At 43.0% G+C, this 22,556-nt stretch overlaps 1 protein-coding gene across 3 annotated transcripts in view; it reads right to left on the bottom strand.

The window, feature by feature from the left end:
• CTNNBL1 (catenin beta like 1) overlaps nt 1–22,556 on the bottom strand; it is a 163,411-nt gene that overhangs the window by 21,175 nt on the left and 119,680 nt on the right. For 2 of the 3 annotated variants that reach the window (XM_005604625.4, XM_070247722.1), the window contains exons 12-13: nt 8,044–8,141; nt 5,873–5,953 (exon numbers count right to left, since the gene is read on the bottom strand). In XM_005604625.4, coding sequence (XP_005604682.1) covers nt 5,873–5,953; nt 8,044–8,141 — 179 coding nt within the window. The remainder of the gene's footprint in view (nt 1–5,872; nt 5,954–8,043; nt 8,142–22,556) is intronic. The other variant, XM_023626540.2, reaches the window with a different exon arrangement.

Raw genomic sequence — 22,556 nt, 5'->3', positions numbered from 1 at the left:
GTGGCAGAGACAAAGAACCAGAACTCAGGTCCTCTGACTTCTCCTCCACTGGTAGAAAGGATGATTGGGAAGGGGACAAGCAAGATGCAGTAGAGGGTGAATGGGCATATAGTGTCTAAGAGAGAGGGAAGCAGGAAAGAGGAAAAGATACCATGACACTCCCTCCCCCATCACTGGCTTCTATTGGCTGTAAGCTGTGTTCTGGCAACTCATAGACTGAGAAAGTTTGGGAACTACTGGTTTAAAGAACAGCTGAGAGGAACTCTCAGCAGGATTCTCTTTTTTAAAGCGTGCCCCAGAAGCTTCCAGCACAGTTAGCACAAGAATCAATGGCAGTCTCACACTTCCACTGTCTACATACTTACCCAGTGCTTTAGGATCACGTACCCACTTTTGTACAAATCTTTAAATGAGTTTTAAATGCTAAGGAAATAGCCAAAGTCTGTTTCAGACAGCAAGTCCTGTGGATACTGTTTCATTACAAGGAGTCCATCTTTCTCTTTCCAGGATGAAGCCTGGAATGATTTAACTGTGGCAAAATTAGCATGCAATTTGTAAGTCATTAACGGTGCAAAGTATGTGGTGAGAACATTTTATTGAGTAAACCTGCTGAGTATAATTTTCCCAAGAACTAAAAAGGGAAAATCTCTCTCCAAGGCTCTCTTCCGTCTATTAAAATCCTTGCCAGTACCTATATAATTATGTCTTACTTCTGACAGCCAGAAGCCTGGCATCTCTGCACATTTAACTAACAGAGCCAGAAGGAACCTATGAGAAGTCAGGACATCTCCCCAACAACACAGACCTTGGTATTTTCTGGGCTTCGTGTTGTCTGGGGAGTCAGTGAAATCTGCTGAGACAAGCATCCTGGATATTTACAGATCACAGAGAAGTGCTGCTCACTAGAAGAGTCTTAAGAATTATATGCCCTTTAAAAGTTCAGGCCAAATCTTGTTAACTAGGAACCCCAAGGGTAAGTCCAGATACATCGTGGCCCTGGAATCGAACGGACACTGAATATAACATGAAAGCAGTGGGCCACTGCCCAAGACATGGAAGTCTTTGCTAGTCAAAGATTATTGCAGGAACGTGATTTGAACTAAATGTGTATTAAAATCATCAGTTTGTTCTGTAGACTCTGCTAAATGGGAGTCTTTTTCCTTGTTGAATACAGCTGCAGTTATACCACAGAATCTCCATAGTTATCCTTAGATATTTTTGATGATAAGGCTAATCACCGAGGAAAAAAAAAAAGTTAGGGTTAAAAATGAGAGCTAAGGGCGGGCCGGCCCGGTGGCGTAGCGGTTAAGTTTGTGCGCTCGGCTTTGGGGGCCCAGGTTTCACCAGTTTGGATCCCGGGTACAGACTTAGCACCACTTATCAAGCCATGCTGTGGCAGGCGTTCCACATATAAAGTAGAGGAAGATGGGCATGGATGTTAGCTCAGGGCCAGTCTTCCTAAAAAAAAAAGAGAGCGAGAGAGACTTAAGGGGGCCAGCCCGTGGCATAGTAGTTAAGTCTGTGTGCTCTGGAGTTCGGCAGCCCAGGTTCACGGGTTCAGATCCTGGGTGGGTACCAATCCACTCATCAGCCACACTGAGGTGGTAACCCATATGCAAAATGGGAGATTGGCACAGACGTTAATTCAGGGCTAGTCTTCCTCAAGCAAAAACAGAGGAAGATCGGTGCCAGATGTTAACTCACAGCGAATCTTCCTCACCACCACCCCACCCCTGCAAAACAAATTGAGAGTTAAGGAATAATGCAGAAAACCCAGGACCCTCTATCTTCCTCAACACCCACCGACAAGTATTAATTTCATCTCATGAGGGTGGTCCTTCATTTACTGCATGTCAGTCACTATGTAAGCACTGAGAATACGATGAACAAGAGAAATTACAGTACCAGAGAGAGAGAGCGAACAAATAAAATAATTACAGGTTATGAAGCAGCACTTGGGAGGGAGGCGTCACTTTACACATGGTGATCACTGAAAAGCTGAGGAGGCAACGTGTAGGCTGAGACCTGAAGGTGGAAGGAGGCACTGCACGAGAAGAGCCAGGGCGGAAGGGAGAAGCAGAGGCAAAGGCAGGAAGGGAGCAGGAGAAGCAGGGAGGGTCAGATCCCACAGAACCCTGCTGTACCAGGGAAGTAAGAAAATGCGCGTGTCTAGGTGCAAACTGTCCTTAAAGACAAAAGAAAACTAAAGGTTCTCTGGCCACCCCTATGTGCCAGGCCCTGTGAAAGCAGCTTTCACGTGTGTTGTATCTAAGTCACCAACTTTCCACATATGTCATTCCTCAAAGTACACAGGTGGGGATATAACACCTTAAAAAGGAAACACCACTGAGGAGTAAAAGAAGACAGGGGCAGTTAGGCTCTCTGTCTGCAGTCAGAAACCAGGCAGAAGCCCAGCTCTACAGCCCAGGCGCTCCCTCTCACACCCTTTGCTCCTGGAATTTAACTTATCATTTGCCCCTAAACTTAACTTGGCTTCCCACTGACCCTCCTTTGTTCCTGTTCCTCCTTAGACTGGAAACGCCCTACATGTCTCTATCTTTATGGTTCAGCTTGAACCCTGCCTCATTCACAAAACTGCCGAGGGGCCTCAAGGTGTGGACGGCTCCCTGCTCCCTGGATCCTTCTAGCCGGCGGCAGCAGCAGCGCTCCTGGGTCCCTTCCTCTACTGTCACGTCCAGCTCTCCCCCGGGCCCATGCCTGGCCCAGTGCCTCGCAGAGCAGGCGCCTGAGAAACACTTGCCTAATGACTGGATTCTCTCCAGTGAATCTTGGTCAACTGCAAACCATGGCCACTTGCGCTGCGCCCATGGAAGTCTGAAGTTTACAGGGAAGATGGTGGCTCTGTGACACTAAAAATATCAATACCTGACCCTATTATGTACGGTTGTTTTGTGGTAGACTCGGCAAAGTACGTGAGATATTTATTTATTACTGATCTGACAGTCAATGTCATCAAATGCCTGAGAAATAAGCATTCAGTTCAAGTCAGCAAATATTTGCAGAGTTCCCAAAGGGTGTAGGACATCCAAGTTTAATGGCCATGAGGCGGGGTGAATTTGTTAATTTTTTACCAGTTAAGAGAAAAGACTGCGTGAATGAGAGGTGAAAAAGAGGTCATTTTGTTCTAAGTCACTGCACCTGTGAGGTGGCTTCATGTGCCAGGATGAAGCCTGAGTGCTGGCAGAGAGCACTACTCACAAATGCATCTCTTGCCCCGACCCTGCCCCGTCTCTCTGAGCAACAGAGGCTGCTGAGCACTAATGGCCTTGGAACGTTTGCCAGCGCCCAGCAAAACGGCCTTGGCATCAAGGAGACAGATGTTTGTCAGGGAAAGGCAGGGCCCTGGCGCCTGTGGCACACAGCAGCTCTGTGAATGCTGGGGAGAGTGGCCGCAGCGATTACTCTCCGTCAGTGCTAATCAATTTCATACCCTCTTTAATGCTGATAATAGATAATCTTGTGGGAAGCAGGCCAAGTTTCCTAATAGCTGCTTCCTGACACCCAGCTTACTCGATCTCCCTCAAAAAAAGGTCTATTCCTGCTTCACCTCAGAAGAAGCACCTGATGGTGCCAAAACTCCGGTGTGCTAGAGTGACTCCTTCTGGGACACCTGGCAAGGATTTGCTCTCAGGAAAAGGACTGCCTGGCTCACTTAAAAATTACACAAGAATTCCAAAGAATGCTAGGAAAATCTAGCAGCAGCAGCAGTTTCTACTTACTGAGTGAGGTGCTTTGCATACTTTATGCTTAGTCTTCATAATAAGCCCAAAAGGGAGGTGCCATTTCCATTTCACAGATGATAAGACCAGAGTTTAGAGAGAGCAACTCCTCTGTCTAAGGTCTCAGAGCTAGGAAGTGGCAGAACCGGAATTCCAACCCAGGGTTATGGGAGTCCTCACCTCACACACACCCTTCTACTAGGCTGCTGCTCCTCTACCTAGGAGACAACTCAGTCAGTGGTCTACCCTCACTGGGCGTTTTAATCCAGTCCATTGTCCAAAAAAACCCATTCCATTGCCAAAAGAGTTATCAAAGAATGCTCACCTGAACCTGAGGGAAAACCTTAAGCTGCAGGGGACCTTAGAGATCACCTTGGCTGATAGCACATTATAGCTAAGAAACGGACTATGTGAGGCATGACTATACAAGCCATGGCTAGGTAGTGATTTACAGGCATCGCTTGTATTAAAATTCTAGGTCCTCTGACTGCCAGGTGCTCCTCCTACCCATGAAAGTGTCCTCTAGCAGATAACACAGGGGGTTCTGTCAAAGCAAGAGTTCTAATTGTCTCACGGCTGTTTCCCTAGAAAAGTCTAGGGAAATTTGAATTTGTTTCTAATTACCATTTGGACAAAGAGAAAGACAAATTACTCTGGCACTTCAACAATCACTAACTGTCCATCAGGTAGAAGTAACTGTAAAGGGAAGAAAAGATAGAAAAGGAAAGTCTACTCAGAGAACAAAATAAAGGTGGTGGGGTGGGTGGAATGAAAGAGTCGTGTGTGGAACAATGCTGGTGGCTGAAGTCCAGCCTCAGAATTTAGTCTCCGCCTTTTATCTTGTAGTTGTATCACTGGACAAGAGAAGACAGTCCCAGTCAATCAAGTCAATCAATCAACAAACATCTGAGGACTTACCAGGGTTAGGGAGCACAAGGAAATCACAAGAATGGTAAACACAGTTACCTCTCTACTAGTATTCATAAATGAAGGTATATTTTGTGAAAAGGGAGGGGTGGATAAGAAGGGGTGAAGAGAAACAGAACAGACAATAGGGTCACTGTCTTCCCCAAAACTCTAGTCTCTCACCCTGGCCTGAGGCACAGCTTGAGGGAAAATGCTGGTGTAACTGCCAATGCACACAGTTCTCCCGCAGAGCTAGACCTGCCAACAGAGATGGCAGCCAGTGCTCAAACTGGCTCTCCCACCAGTCAGGTTCAAAAGCCTCAAGTGCATCCTTAAGGCAAGAAGGGTGAAACGAGAACGGAGTGACATAGCAAACAAGATCACAAGGAAAATGAGGGTATTACAAACTTAGAAAAATGCAAGAAAAGGATCATTTTACAATGTGACCAAGACTGAGGAATGTCTTGTAGGGAAGAAAATACAAATAAGACATTAAACAACAGACCTGCCCTGATTAAGGAGACAGATGAGAAAGCTACAGAGGCCAGCAACAGCAGAGAACAAAATGGAAGCAGGGGAAAAATAGAGAAGGCAGGTCAACACCATAGTAAGCAAAGCCCCTTAAGAAGAAAAACCCAGCAGGTTTCCTTTCCCTCAGCAATCATCAGCATAAGAAAATTAGGGCCCGTCATGGTGAACCTGGCGTGTAGGCTTTGCTGCAATGCACCGGAGCTTCCCTTCTCTGGGTCTCCAGTGTTTCATCCGTCAATGCGGGAACTGGATTCCATGACCTCACAGCTTCCTTCCAGCTCTTATACCCTGTGATCCCCCTTCCTTTGGATGCTTCCCCAATGACTACAGAAGCCAGCAGGAGTGTGTACCAAGACACACTCTGTCCATGTGGTACCAAGTCACAGCACTGAACTTTGGACAGATTTTCTAAGAGAAGCTCTTGTTAAGGGTACCTGAACTATCACCCAGACTCCAGGGTCAGCCCTGGATCAATTCAACACATCCTTCCTCTTAAAGGACTTTCTCTCCTGTTGGAAGAGCAGTTATAACCACCGTCAGACTTTCGTCTGCTCTGCTCTTACACCATGTTAGGCGGCAGATGAGGGTAGATGGCACCTGTGCCCTTGCCTGTCCTGTGGGGAGATATGAGGTGAATAAGGGACCTAAATGGAGTGCAAGTCAATAGCTGGCAAGAGATAGGCAGGGACACATACGTGCTTTTCCCCTTCAATCTTCTTGTCGGCCACCTGCATTGCATCCAGATATTTAAAATGCAACTCCATCAGTCTGTCAACCTGAAAGAGAGATATTTCACAGACACGATTGAGAAGGAAAGAGAACACCAAGGCAAGAGAACAGTGGAGCTCCTATTCATCTCACTGTCACTCCTTACAAGAGGAGGTGCACTGTACTGCGTCTTACACAGGATGTGAGCTTTGCGTAGGAACACGTCAGGAATGGATCAAAGAGCTGGGGCAGAACAGAGCACATGCTCAGGATGGATGCAGTGTGAACGCAGGTCCATTCCCAAAGGAGACGATACACGCCCAGCTCTTCTAGGACTCCCATGAATTCAACTTGATAAAAACAAATAAATAAATAAAAATTCAAGTCCCTTCTTGCAAAGAGACAGAGCTTGAAGTTACATACTTGATATTCACCTAGAACTTTACAGAAATTTCTCTTTTCGAATTGAAACCTTTCATGTTCAGATTCTGCCCCAGAGCTGATCTTTTTTTAAAAAGGTCTGAGTAAAATCTCTTTAGTTGCTTTTGAGTCAGCAGAGTACAAGAAAAACTCCTCCAGCAACTTAAAAAAAGGGCCTGACTTTTGCTCAGCAATAACTTAAAAATCAGTTTTAAACTTAGCAAAAGTCACGCTTCAAACATGACCTGAGGAATACTCAGTGGGTTTGAAAAAGTTTTTTTCCCTAGACTTCCAAAAGATTGAAGGAACACTGTGAAGTCAGCCTAAACTTCTAACCTATCTTTTGACTAGGTTGGTACCACCATGGTTCTTGGCAACCCTGATCTTTACCCAAGAGCTTATATTGGTTACAACAGATGTTGCTTCAACATAGCATCCGACAGTCTAGGAAGATAGCGCCCAAACCTCTCTGGATAACAGTGAGGACCCTAAGATATTAAATATTTCAGTTTACGAAGTATTTTCGTGTCCATTATTTCATTAAGCCTTAAAAAAAATCTGATAATGTAGGCAGGGAAATTAGCAACCCTAATTTCAAAAATGAGGAAATTGAAGCACAGATGTTAAATGTCCTCAGGGTGATGACTGCTAAGATGTTCTGCACCTAACTCAATGGCCTCTTCACCATGCTACCTGCTAGTGAGGGTAGAAAAAATGGTCAGAGGTAGGCTCAAAGAGACAGTCTTGAACCTCTCTCTGAAATAGGAAAAAAATTCAGCCTTATCTTGGACACAGGAAGGGAAGAAATTATTCTCAGTTAAAAAGGGAGCTTTGGTCCTTAATTTTACTCATCTAGAACTACCTACTTATGATTGGTGTGATAAAATACACAGGCTTTCTGCACTCAGGCAGCCTGGGTTCAAATCCCAGCTCTGCTTGTTATTAGTGGTGTGATTTTGGGCAAGTCACATAATGTATCTAAGCTTCCATCTCCTTATCTGTAAGTGTGAATAATACCTACAAAAAAATAAATCACACAGTATTTTAAGAATACATGCAACAATGAAAGGAATCTGCTGTATTACCCAATCTATAGCAGTCATTAAATAAATGGTAGTTCTTACTACTGTTTAAAATCTTACGGTTCGGCACGCTAGACAATATGAAATATCTATCTAATCTCATTTACATGATCGTTCCCGTGTTCCACAGCCCATCTAGGACAGACTCTACTGTTTCCTTATCATCATCTTCATTTTCATCACCACTGCCTGGGAAGACCTCATTTAATCTTCCTCTCATTGACTCTTCAAGATGGGTATTAAGGTCTCCATTTTAAAGGATTTGGAAAATGAGGCTTAGAGTGGCACACATCTCAAAAGTAGTGAAAGCAGCTTCAAATCCAGATGTCTGAATCCAAAGCCTATGCTCTTCATCACTTTGCTAGGCTGTGCAACCCCCAACCCAAATCCCACTTATGATTTACTTTCATTGGGTCCAAAAATCCCCCTGAAGTGCTAGTTGATGCCACTCTAAGGTGTTACTACTCCTAGAGGAATGAATTTGGAGATGAGAGGCAGAGCAACCAGAAAAACCTTTGCGATCCAAAGCAAAGCTGGAGAAGGCATTTTAGGGCAGGAACACCCAGCTCAGCAGCCCTCAGATGGCACGCATCAGGTTAAGAGCCTTCCATCCCCGCCGGTCCTGGTCCTAGCCTTATAGTCTAACAGGCACCCACCTTCTCACTGTCATTTTCTGTGAATTTATTCAGAAGCCGGGTTCGCTGCTGCCCTCTCAGGTTCCGCAGGAGGGAAGCCAGGATCGAACAGACATGCTCTGGGTTGGGAAGGAGAAAAGAGAACACGCTGTGATCAGAGCAGTAATTATTACCTCTCTTCAAGCCTGGTCTGCTTCTACCGAAGGAGGAATAAGTAAGCCTTCCCTGACAGCTGCTATTGATTAATAAGACAAGAACCTAAACTATGTCATGGAAAACTGAATTGATCTTCACATACTACACAAGAAACATATTCAAAAGAGATGGTATCCTCAAGGATGACTTGAGTAAGTGAATCAAAACTAAGTTAGAATTTCTATTCTGCCTGGAATTAATTGATTCTTATTGCCCATGACACAACCTTAAACACATCCTCCATTTACAGAAATAATCTGTGAACAGAAGATGAATATCGGCCATGAGATGAACATATAAGGAACAAATAAGACATGTTCTATCATATTCTCAAACGACCTTATAACTTCCCAAGTAAAAATCCCAGAATTAAATAAGAAATATGATAGGGTCCCAGTGCTATCACTTACATTCTGGTGCAGCTAAAACCCCTACTTCAAGTTTAAAGGCAGCTAGACAGTAAGTACTTCAAAATGATACAATGCTTTTTGAGCTCACATAACCCACAGGCTTCTGTTATGAGATACTATTTTTCTACCTTGGGAAGAAGAGGGTAATTGAAGGGTATATTAATAGGCTTTAGCTGTAAAGAGATTCTTTTCTTTAAAAAGAATTTTTTTAAATCAAGAATGATGACCTTGGAAAGGAGGTGGCAGAAGTCTACTCATGGAGAAATGGCAAAGTAAAGTTTACTTTGAAATAAAATGCCCACAGTGTGGACAATAAATATTCTATTTGAAAATTGAGTGAAGAGCCAGAGATACCCTGAGCTTTCAAAAAGTCACTTGACTATCAATTAAAGCCACAAGTAAGCATTCTTACTGTAGCCCAGATATAGTTTTGTATTTGTTTTTTCCTCACTTATATCAGAAGCATTCCCTACCTCTTCATTTCCCCAATATCTAATGCTGGAGTTACTCAGTCCTTAGACTTCTCTTTTCTGGCTACATTCACTTCCCTGGGGATCTCATCTAGTGCCATGACTTTAAAAACCACTTACAAGCTGATGGCTCTGAAACTCGTGTCTACAGTGTCGGTCCTGTTCTCTGAAAGGAGACTCATGCATTTACCTCTCAACCTACTCTTTCCACTTGGTTGTCTATCAGGTTCTTTAAACTGGACAAATCCAAAACCAGGCTTCTGAGCTTCCTCCTCAAACCTGTTCCCCATAGTCTTTTCTACCTAGTTAAGGGCAACCAGGTTCTCCAGTTTCTCATGCCCAAAACAGTGGAGATATCCTTGATTCTCTTTTTTCTCACATGTCCCACAGAAAAGTTTGCCAGCTTTACCTTCAAATTATATCCAGAATCCCATCTGTTCTTACTACTGCCCCTGCTGCCACTACTCTGGTCCACACCACCATCATCTCTTGCTTGGAATATTCAACAGTCTACTTCTGGGTCTCTTGGCTTTCATGCTTGCCCACTTTGGCCTAATCTCCACAGAGCAGCCAGAATGATCTTTAGGTTAAAATCTAAAGTCAGATCCCATCAGCCCTCTTTTTAAAACCTTCCAATCACTCCCCAGCTCACTCAGACTAAACGCTGTTCCTAATGTCAGGCATGCTTCTGTCCTGGGGCCTCTGCGCTCGCTGTTTCCTCTGCCTGAAATGCTCCTCATCAGGTTACCTGCAAGGATTAATCTTCAAATCTAGTTTTACTCAACTGTCGTCTTCTCATCAATGCTTTCCCTTGACCATCCTATTTAAAAATGCAATGTTCAGACACTGCCTATTCCCGTCTTATCTGCTTTATTTTTCTCTTCAGCACACATTACCTTCTAAAACACTGTATATAATTTACTTATTTTGTTCAGTTTCCTTTCAATTAGAACAGAAGCTCCTTGAAGGTAAGGACTTTAGTCTCCTTTGTTCACTGGTATATCCTCAGTCCCAAAACAATGCCGGGCACATAGCAGGTGTTTTAAAATACCTGCTGAATGAATGGGAAGAAAGCAGGCTCTCAATACAAGTTTGCAGTGGTGGTGGGGGGGAACAGGACAAACAAACCACTCCTGAATTCTGGCTATCTTTCAAATAGGTTTTTTTTTAAATCCTTCTGTGTAAGTACCTATCCCAAGTTCAGAGTAATACCGCCTTTGCCTTGCTAACATGCTCTCAAACTGTCAGTTACAAGATGGTCCTTAAAGATTTTTTGCATCTGGGAGTAAGTGGATGGCTTTTTCCTAGGGAGCCCTCAGTTTCAATAAAATATTCCTAATCAGTAGATTCAGTTTTTTAAGTATAAACTTTTTCCCAAAATATACTGTGGACAGGAATATTATATACCTTCTCAAGACCCCAGGTTCATCCCAATAGCCTTTCAACTTTTGTGTAAGGCTGGGATTGAGGTAGTGTAATTTTTACCTTGAAAAAAAGGAAGGGAGTAGGGAACAGGGAGTAGGGTAGGGGTGAGGACAGAAAGTGGAGAGTGGACAGACCAGGCCCTGTCTTCACAGGAATACAAAAAACATCATGAACCCAAAGTAAGGACAGTAAACCAAGAAAGCTCAGCTCAGAGCGAGAAAGTAGCATAAGAAGGGATGTCTTTGGAGGTACATGCCAGGGGAAGTCCTCTGACCTCCTTGTATATCAAGGAGAGAAGATTAGAGGAAGGATGAGTGGGGAACACAATCAGTTATGCAATCTTGGGCCAACCAAGGTGGATACGGCTCTGATCTCTTCAGCTGGTGAACAGATGTGGAAGAGGCCAAAATAAATGTAGCGAATTCTAACAAGCTCAGTCTGAAACTTTGAAATTACTTAGCATGACAACTGGTAAAAACTTCCATGTATATATGGACTACCTGACAACCATAGAGGAAGGAAAAAAAATCAGCTAGAGAGTTCTCATAGATTATCTGCGCCAAGTCTCTCGTATAGAAGGAAAAATCAAGGCCCAGGGAGAAGTGACTTGTCCACACAGCTAATTGGTGGAAGACAGAAAACTCAAACTTCAGATTACTCACTTACTCAGTCATTCAATGATCTCTGCACCTGGCAAGTGCTTGGTGCTCAGGGCCCCCAAACAAACACCACAGTATCCTTAACCTTAAGGAGCTCTATTTAGTGGGGAAAACAAAACACTGATTAAAGAGCGGTGTGACAAGTTCCACCACTGAGGTAGACATAGGGGACCTAGGGAGCACAGGGGAGGGATATCTGACCTAGAAGGATTCCCACTGGAGGTGACAGACAACTGAAAATCTTTAAAAAAACCATAAAAAACAGCCATGGCCGATGACTAGGTAAAAACTGGATTCCAGACAGAGGGAACAATATATGCAAAGGTCAGTCTGGATGGACTGTTCCATACTCCTGGGGGAGGGGAGGCCAGTCAGGTAGGCAGAGGCTGGATCATGAAGAAAAGTGACAAGGATCCACCAATGAATTTTAAGCTGGGGAGAGAGAAGATTAAATCTGAGTTTAGACCAATCCTTGGCAGCTACATTCCTTTTAGAGATCAAAATGAAGAAGATCTTTCTCTTTCCTGATGAAATTTTTGTGCTTCTTATCACCATTCTCTCTTTGCCTTGGCTATTAGGAAGCTCAAAGATGAGTTTACGTTCAACCACAGGAAGTAGTTTCTTTTATTGTTTTACTATTGATTGCTTTCATCCTCCACCAATGGATTTTAAAATAAAAGCAATGGATGTACATGGTAAAAATCAAACTATACCAAAAGGTATAAAACAAACTCTACAAATATTTGTTGAACACCTACTAATATTTTTATTTTCCCATACTCCTCTCAACACTCTATTCCTCTCTCCCAAGGAAAAAAATCCTACAAAGTATCTTGTGTACATTTTCATAGGAGAAATATTATACCTTTCCATATCAGCACACACTTCGTTTTTTTAAAATAGCTATCTAGAATTCCACTGAACTTACTTATTATAATTTAACTAGTGCCCCGATCATGGGTATTTTAAGAGGTTTCCAGTTTTTGATAGTTTGTTTTGTTTTTGCTATTAGAAACAATGCTACAATAATAATAAATGTATATACATTATATATGATTATGTGTATACACACATATATAAACATATATACAACATACAGACACATATACTGAGAGTGGAAGTATATAATTATACACAAAATAAAAGAGTATATTTTCCCATATCTTCACTCAGATTGGATATTATCCAATTTAGAAATTATGACAATCTGATAGGTGGAATCTTCTTTTGATTAGCATGTTTTGGTCTTGTTATAAATAAGGTTAAGTACCTTTTCTGATGTTTACTGACCATCTGTCTTGCTTTTTGTGTGAACTGCCTGGCCTTATCCTTTGCCAATTTTGATTTCTATGAGCTCTTTGTAAATTAAGAATATTACCCTTCTGTCATATATGTTGCAAATATTTCCCCCAGTCTGACATTTGTCCTTTGACAAATTCTTATTCAAAGCTAAGATTTAGTATCACCATATTGTTTTGCTGTAAGCTGGTTCAAATTCCTACTTGAAAGTAAGTAGGGCACAATGATAACTGTCATTTTTATGGTGTACCTATGACAGCAGGCTTATTTGAGTCTGTACACACTTTTCTCAATGAGTCCTCACTACCAAGTTAGGAGAAAGGTACTATTCTCATGTCTCTTTTATAAACGCAGAATCCAAGGCTCGGGGAAGTGAATTACCTCACAGAAGGTCACATCTTTGAGTAAGTGGTGGGAGCTTAGATTTGAACCTAAGTTGACTTCAAACTATAAGTTTTTCTTACTATGGTACAGGCTTCCCACATATAAAACATAATCATTAAAGCTTTTAAAGAGGAAATATAAGAGAGACCAGAAACTAAACCACGCAAAGCCTGAATATGTGCTTCATGTGGGGCTCACTGTCTCCAAAAGATAGACACTAGGGAAATGTGGATTTAAAACAAATTCAACAGTTTTAATGAGAGGAAAACGAAGCAAAAGGCCATATGGAGTAAGACATGAATAACAACCCCTCTTCTCTCTTCTACTGAATTACTCTTTCCAGAAGCAATTTCTACCAGAGTCCAAATAAGGAAGAGACTCTGGGTTTTAGGCAGTTCCACAAATACTGAACCAGAACTTCTCAATAATCTTCCCTTTTAATCTTGCTGATTAAGATGGATGAAAAAGAGTTGCAAACAAATGTTCTTTATATATCTCAACAAGACGGGGGGTGGGAAGGGGTGCTAGAGGCAGAGAGAGGGTATTAGGAGTTGTAATTTTCAAAGAGGAAAATGTAATATACAGAAGAATCATCTCTTTTGGTACTAGATCATACTAGCATGCATTTCCACAGCTCACGCCAGCCCAGAGTAGGAGATACCTTGATCAAGTGCAGTGGTACCTAAGAACAAATGACTTCTACCTATTTGTTTGGGATTTTAAGTAAAGGACAGGTTGTCAATTTCGGCAGCCCTGAAGCTGCCTATGTTCCCTCCATCTCCCTCTCTGGGTGTTGTGGCTGGTCATAGGTCACTGGTGCCTGCCAGACAGGAAAACGCTTCAGCCACACAAGTTTTACACGCACACAGAGTTTCATTAGCTACTAATAAATGCAGCTTCCCTAGGAACAGATTTCAGCCCAAGGTGGAGTCAATTTTTCACACACCAAGGAGAAGGGGAGAGCTGCTGGCACAGAGAGCAGGGGAGATAACAGGTTTATCTGCCGGCCAACACTGCTCAGCTGCTCTGTCATTTCGACAGGATAAAACGGAGGTGAAGGATGGCCATGGAGCTGTCCACACAGACGGGGTGGATGTGGCGCCTCCCACTGCAGAGAACAACCTCTACGGCAGGGCCCAGGACGAGTACAACAAACATGCACACACACACTTTAAAGGAATCCACGAGGTTCTAGATGGGGGAAGGCCAAGCAAATCTACATTTTCAAGTCTCTAGGCAGGGAGGTAGGGGTCTTGGTGAAGTGTCAGGGAGCCAGTATTGAAATTGTGCCAGCACAAGTCCCTGGTGCCCTGCTCAACAGCCAGACAACGGGCTGCCTCGGACAGTAATTACTGAGACTTCCTAGAGGGGAGGTTCTGGCCCACTCTCCCCTGGCTCAAATCTCTTCAGGGCCTCTTGAGGGCGATTAGCAATGGGCTAGACCTCTGGGTATATGCAAGGGGGGCTAACAGGTCGATTCTCCAGGGTCCGTCAGAGTTCTGTAATTTTCAGAGCTGGAAGGAGAATTAGAAATCTTTGGTTCAACTCCCCAGGGGTGCCCTGATAAGGGGTGTGATTTGTTTCAGGTCAAAAGTACCTTTGTGGGCAACTGGAATCTAGATCTGTAATTTATCTTTTTTTTTTTTTGAATCACAACAGACACTTGAGAATCTGATGAACCCTTATGCATGCTATTCCTTCCAAAATAGTACACAAATGTAACATTTTCGTGGAGTTTCAGAGTGTTCCCACTTCTTAGGGACGGTTCCTTGGTTAAGAACACATGATCTGGTGTACCCAGATCAGAGGTCTTTCCAGAACGGTACAACCAGACTGTCAGTCACTGCAATCAGTCTCTTACGGTTTGTGCCATTTCTGTAAAGAATGGACTAGCATTTCCCATCCTCAGTCTTAAAAAAAGTATGGTCCAGATTCCAATAGGTTAACATCACCTCTCTCTGTGAGGAGAGCTTTTTATGCACAGATGGGCCTGTTGACAACTGGGTCTACCAGTGTTCCATTGCTGAGAAAGACACACAGGTGCACTGAGAGGATGAACTCCCGGGACACGCTCCAGAGGCACCAAGTGAATTAATCTTAAGAGGGGCCTTAGGATCAGACAGAGTTGGATTCAAATCTTGCCTCTGGCAGTCAACAACCGATTAAACTACACCATAGCATACTGTTTGATCTCTGAGTCTCATTTTTCTTATTTGTAAAATGGGGCTGTCCCTTCCATCTATTAAATCCATTGTATCAAATGAGATATGTGCACAGTAGGCACTCAATAGACATTAGTTTGAGTCCTGCTGCACTGACAAAAACATCACAAGAGATTCTCTCACTTATGCACCTGTCATAGATCACCATCTAACTCTTTCCATATTGCATCCTGATCACATGCCCGCCACTGAACACGTTTCAGTCTGCTTGGGTCATCCTAACTAGACCCTGCTGAGAAAAAGAGGGGCTTAGATTACTTGACTTTCTCAGCTGGTAGGGCTATTTTCTATAACTCAAGATTTGTTCTAACCCTAAAATGGAACAAGGCCAATTTTACTCAGACTGTTTAATCCTACAATAAATTAAGCTAAATTGCTTATGTGTGTCTGCCTATAAAACCAAATAATACAAGATTCTGGGAGACCTGCAGACAGCCCTGAAGTGGGTAGGGGCTATTTACTAGCAAGCTGAAGTACATAGCATATCTAAGCAGAGATGGTCCTATCTGTTAATAAAAATAAATATACTTGGCCATGGTAATTATTTGCCTTTTGATTTTGCTGCAAGAACAGAAAACACAACACCTGATCTGTAGAGGAACTGAAAAACACCTTCTTCGTGAGTTTGATAACCACAGGACAATTATAGGGCACAAAGTGGTACATACACCAACCATTCCTTTACTCAAACTTATGAGTACCTACTATGTGCCAGGCAAGGTGCCAAGTACTGGGACTGTAGAGATGAAAGAAGATAGTCCACTCTAGAGAAGCTCATCATCTTAGGAGCAAGGCTAGAAAGTAAACAGATACAATAGAGCACACAATTAACTGGCACACATGGCAGATGCACAGCACGTGAGCAAAAGGCCCCTAATTCAGCTGGGGATGAGGTAGGAAAGAGGAGAGAATGGGTAGGGGTGCTTATATGGACTGGAAGTTGAAAGTCAGAATTGAGATAAAAGGAAAACATTTTTCTCAGAGACTTCCGGGAGGGATGCAGAACTGTGTGTGTTATACTGGCAAGTGAGTAGCTGTGAGCTCAGAGCCTCAAGTCTTCTCTGGTAAAGTTGGTAGACGGACAGAGGGCAGGATTTTGGGTTCTATGGCCACATTTAATTCTTGAAGCACAGACCTGAACCATATTCTTGAAGTCAGGGATAAATGGAATATTATTTCTACTAACAAGTCACCCATGGTGCGGAGTGGGATGGGAGGTGGGAAACAGAGGGAAGGTGACAAGGTGCACAGTCACAATCCCTAAATGTCACATCCTCACCCTTCTGTGCCAAGAGAAATGCCTCTAGATTTCAGAGGTGTCCTGCTTGCATCTCTGTTGAAGTTTTGGTACCAGGAGGCAGGGGAAGATTACATTTATCAGAAGGAAAGAAGAGGCACTGGCAAGCTGAGCTGAGCCAGGAGAAGGCCTCTAGGGATCTTTGGCAATGGAACTGACACTGATTCATTCATTTATTCATAAAATAGAATCCTAGAAATTTCTAAAATACAGTGTTTGGGGACAGAGACAATTAGACACTGATCCTGCCCTCCAGGGGCTTGAGGTCTATTATGTCTAAAATCACGTGACAGAAAGTGATAGTGAATGGGAAAGGGGCAGAAACTACTGATGGAGCAAATACTCTTCCAGTCAGGGGATGTGGGAAGATTAGTAAGCAAGATGGTGCTTGAGCTGGGCCTTGAAGAAAAGAAGAAGGCAAGAGAAGGGCCTTGGAGCAAGAAGGGGCAATGGGAACAAGGATATTCCAAGCAGATGGACAAGCATGAAGCGAAGGAATTAAGTTGGAATGCACAGGGTATAGACAAAGAACTGGGAAGAGATTGGTGTGGTGGGAGGGAAGGGAGGATGAAAGGTAATGATGGTGGAAAGGTCGGGAAGGGGTGCAGATCATAGAGAAATATAAATGCTGGACTATGGAAAGTGGACCCTAAGCAATATCCTGATGGCATGGCATTTAAATATAGTCATGTGCCACATAATGACGTTTCAGTCAAGGACAGACCGCATACATGACAGTGGTCCCCTAAGATTAGTACCATATAGCTTAGGTTTGTAGTAGGCTATACCATCTAGATTTGTATAAATACACTCTATTGTGTTCATACAATGATGAAATCACCTAACGATGCATTTCTCAGACCATATCCCCGTCGCTAAGTGACACTTGACGGTGCTAGCCCAGCCTGGTTGGTTGGGGAATGAATTCAGGGCCACTCTGCCCACTTAGCTTCAGAGCCTGCACCTGCCGTACAGCAGCCCAATGGTTAAGAAAGATATGGGTCAGCCAGAGTTCTATTCCTAGGATGGAAATAGTCCCTGTACTTCAACCATCAGGCCCATGTCTTGGCAAGATCTTGCAGGGCCACGTTAAAATTCAGGGCCATGCTGTAGAGCGCCTTTGTTTCCATGGAACATCTAAGGCCATTAAGCTCTTTTGTTTTAAGGAAATCTTACAGCGGTGTTCTTCTCTCATTTCTAAAATTAAAACCATCTCCGTTTTATTGCTGAACCTTGCTGCCCACCTCCCCCACCCCGAGATTCCCCAGATCGACAGACATCCTGCTTTCTGGTAAGACTCTAGATGCAAACAGGATGCTTAAAATACCCTAATTACATCGATCTTGACTTCAGCAGTGGTGTGCTGGAATACAGATTAATCTGTTCCATGCCTGGCACTGGCAGCTGAAGTAGCAGGAGGCCCTGTCAAATCAAGCCATAACACTACACTCCTCTGCTTTTATTATGATTTTTTCCCTTTTTACACTTCATTATAATGGACATCTGCCTAGCAGGAGATGCGGTAACCCACAAGTCACACGCATGTGCTCAGCTGCTCCAGTTGAACATTGATGTGAGTCAACTCAAACACTCCTCTCAAGACAGACGGGTATGTGTGAGCATCTATATACACACACAAAATACATATTCCTATTCCTCACAAGCATTTACTGAATCCTGAATGTGTGGCAGGTACTGGGTTAGTGACTGGTGACTTAAAGAGGCAAGACTTATTGTAAACCTACTATGTGCCTATGTGTGCTTTACATATATTCATTTAATTCTCAGGACAATCCTTTGAACATGTCACTATTCTATTTTACAGATAAGAAACTGAAGACTCAGCCAGGAAAAGAAATTTGCCTCCCAGGGTTTCATGACTAGGAAGTGACCTAGTTAGTTCCACTATAATAAAACGACTATTTTGCTCAGAGTTAAAAAATACCCAATAAGCATATGAAAAAAAGCATTCACTCTTACTAGCACTGCAAATAAAATCATGAGACAGTTTCATTTGTCAAAGTTTTCAAACTACTTGCCGCCTGGACGCTATGGGGAGGTGAGCCTGCTCCTACACTGCTGGCTACACGAGTAGTGATGACACAGTCCTGAAACCACTCTGCTATAGGAATCTCCCCAATCTCTCCTCAAAGGCAGGGCCCACATTCTATGCATCTCACACCTTCAGTGTCTAGTCTTGTGCCAGGAGTTCAACCAATACTGAATGTGACATCCTAACAAAACCCCATGGTAAAACTTAGCTGTAGGAGGTACACATGAGTAAAAAGGAACAACTGACCCTTAGAGGGTCAGGAGGCGCCCAATTCTGAAGAATAAGGAGAAATTTATCAGAGAGATAAAGGCAAACAGCATTCCAGACAAAACAAAGGGGTTTAAAGGCATGGAGACATGAAGGAGCACAACATAGGAGAGGCTACAGGCGGTGGGCAGTGGGATGGAAGAGGAAGTGGGATGGAGAAGGAAGTAAACAAGAACCATGCACACTCAAATAAAGAGTCTGGACTCTACCCTACAGGAGTGATAGAAGAGATGACAGAGAATAAGCTGCATGATCAGATCTGTGCTCCAGAAGGTCATCCTGGAAATTTACAGGAATGTACACTAGAGGAGAAGCAGGACCAGATCCAGATTATTACAGAAATATATGCAACAAACACAATATACTGCATTTGGGTATATCTCACAGTTAATTCTCCCTAAGCAAAAACTGAAATAGTTAACGATCTTTCAGAAAGAAGCCCGGTTTCCTTGCCCCCTTCTTGGGGCGGGGGGGGGGGGGGGGGGGGGGGGAAGGAAGTACGACATAAAGAACACCAGAAGAGAGTCAGAAAACATGAGTTTCTACTCCAAACTTTAAGAAAAATCTTTGATGTGACTGAATCCAGTCTCTTCTCCACCTATTCTCTGGGCCTCAATATCCTTGTCTACAAAAGGAGAGAAGTGGCCTGGATAATTTATAAGGTCCTTCCTCAATTCAACTACAAGATTCTAGTTATCAAAAAATGATGTGAAAAACTACCAAATGACCCAGCAATTTCACTCCTAGGTATTTACTTAAGAGATAAAGAAAACATATGACTACAAAAAGACTTGTACAAGAATGTTCACAGCAGCTCTATTCATAATGGCCAAAAACTTGAAACAGTTTGTCAACAGGAAGAATGGAAAAATACATCCACACAATGGAACACTACTCAGTAATAAAAAGGAACATACTGATGCATACAACAATATGGATGAATCTCAGAAACGGGAGGCTGAGTGAAAGCTTTACCTCAAAAGAGTAAACACTGTGTGAGTCCACTGATATGAGGTTCTAGACGGGGCTACCCTAATCCATGGTGGTAAACTCACAACAGTGGATATCCTTGTGACGCGGGAGGAGGAATCTGACTAGGAAAGGGGATGAGGGAACTTTCTGGGGTGTTGGTAACGTTCTGTACCTTGATAGAGTATGTATCTGTCCAAATTCACCAAATGGTGCACTAAAGATCTGTGCGCTTCACTCTATGCAATCTTATTTTTTTAAAAATTGAACTCTCAGGGCCAAGCTGCTAGGGTAGGGGTTAAGGTCATGCACTCCACTTTGGTGGCCCTGTGTTCATGGGTTCAGTGTAGACCTACACACTGCTCATCAAGCCATGCTGTAGCAGTGTCCCACATACAAAATAGAGGAAGCTTGGCACAGATGTTAGCTCAGGGCCAATCTTCCTCACCAAAAAACAAACAAACAAACAAAAGCCTGACAAAACTCTGCATGGAGAGAAGAGAAGCCAACTTAAGCTACCTTAGATCAAATAAAGATGTAGGAGACAAACGACTTCAAAAAAAAAAAATGAACTCTCAGTTAATGATACTCATGCTAAAGTATTCACGGGGGGAAGTGTACTGATGTCTGTAACTTACTTCCTGCATTAAAAAATAAAACAGATGGGGGCTGGCCCCGTGGCCGAGTGGTTAAGTTCGCGCGCTCCGCTGCAGGCGGCCCAGTGTTTCGTTAGTTCGAATCCTGGGCGCGGACATGGCACTGCTCATCAGACCACGCTGAGGCAGCGTCCCACATGCCACAACTAGAAGAACCCACAACGAAGAATGCACAACTATGTACCGGGGGGCTTTGGGGAGAAAAAGGAAAAAATAAAATCTTTAAAAAAAAAAAAAAAAAAAAAAAAAAAAAAAAAAAAAAATAAAACAGATGGATGACAGAGAGATGGACACATATATGACAAAGCAAATACAGTAAAATGTGAACTGCAGAATCTAGGTGGTGGGTACATGAGCATTTGCTATACAGTTCTTTCAACTTTTCTGTATGAAAATTTTCCTAAGAAAATTTTGGGAGGAAGAAGGCAAGAAAAAAAGTGAGAGATGAGAACTTGGAATACAAATGACAAGATTCTTAAAGGTTATTTTTTCAAAAAGTAGTTTTTAATACGTTGTTTGGAAATTTGAATGTGTTTTCCATTGAAATAGACCCACTGAAACCCATTTAACCTGAAAATACAGCCAAATTAATTCAGTATTCTCAATTTTCAGTAGCAATGAGATTTCACAAACATCGTCTGAGCACCTACTAGGTGCAAAGCAATATGACAGGTGTTGCTTTTGGTTGACTTATTTTCACTGCTCCCATAGGATTTCTTTCCCTCTTTTCAGGGTTCTGGCAGCACTGTGAATTTAAAAAACTATTTAAGTGCTATCTTAACTAATCTACAGCCCTGTATCTGTGGGCAAATGTGCCTTGCAGCAAGAAAGGGATATGTATGCTCAAGAAATGCTTCTTTCTGCCACACAACTATTCTCCAAGCGCTCAGATGGAAAAGAACAGAGTGATGTGGCATCTAACATTCCCTCTCAGGGGTCTGAGCTGAAAGCAAGAAGTTCTCTAAGTCGAGTGTTCATAGACCAGGGAAGGCCCATATCTCAGATCGGTTGAAGGAGAGGTTCATGAAGTCTTAAGTGCGTCCCATGTGTGCACACAACCATCTCCAGTGGAAAATGACTCTGATCTGTAGTTTTCTACGGCTCCTATAACGTACGTTGTCTGTGAAACCAACCCCATCACTCCAGGGGCAGCAGTGTGGACTGGGGACTGATGCTGGTTCTGAGGAGTAGCATGAAGAATAGGCTAGGCACCAGCGACTCTAGGAACTCTGAGAAGGCCTGGCCAAAATCTGCCCAAGAGAGATGTTCTAAACCAAGTGGCAGCATCCTGACCAGCTGAGACTGCCAGCTGCCTACCCAATTTCTCCTCTTATTTCTTACTAATAAAACCATATTTATTTAGTAATGTGCCCAATTTAAAAAAAAAAACAAAAAAACTGCAGCTTCCCTTATAGGTATGACCCATACCTAGGTATGACCACGTGACTAACTTTGGGTCAGATTTTTAAGATGAACTGGTATTTGGAACTTACAGGAGAGGACATGTCCCCTTCTGCCCTGCCCTCTCCTGTTTTTTACTTTCCTGCTGTTTGGAATATAGATTTAATAATTGGAACTCTAGTAGCATCTGAGACCATGAGGCAATCTTGAAAATAAAGGTAGGCACTTTTACAGGTGCTTGGGGCACATCAATAAGCAAACAAACATCCCTGGCCCTGTGATAAGGATGGCAGAACAGAATGACAGAAGGAACCTGGGTTCCTGATGACACTGTGAAGCTGCCGGTCCAGTCCTGCTGACCTCTGGATTTGCTTTACGTGAGAGAGAAATAAACCTCTGTGTTCTATTTTGTTTAAACCACTGTTATTTCCAGTCTCTGTTTACTAGCAATCAACTGCAACTCCTAACTGATATGCTAACCCAGTAAATTCTTTTCTGGGAACTCCAGAGAGAGATTGGTGTCCTGAGAGTTCAAGTATTTGCTCCAAGAAAGCTGAATGTACAGTGTCACTCATTTTTGGACCAGCCACACATCCCAGCGGGGAAAGTCCTAGAAATAGGAGTAGCTGCTGGTAAAAAGGCACTTTCCCTTCTTTTTACCTCACTGTCTCAAAGGGCTTCCTTAGAACACTTTTCCATTATATCCTGGAGGACCTGGCTGGAAGGACCGATGCAGCTTTTTTTTTATTAGCCCCCATCCTATTATAATGGCAGAAATAAATGCCTGGAGCTTCAGCACCTGTCTGACTTCTGCATTCCCACCAACG

The sequence above is a fragment of the Equus caballus genome, chromosome 22 (assembly GCF_041296265.1).
Source record: "Equus caballus isolate H_3958 breed thoroughbred chromosome 22, TB-T2T, whole genome shotgun sequence".
NCBI lineage: Eukaryota > Metazoa > Chordata > Mammalia > Perissodactyla > Equidae > Equus > Equus caballus.
Note: the sequence above shows the minus strand (reverse complement) of the source record. Positions and strands in the feature narration are given on the sequence as shown.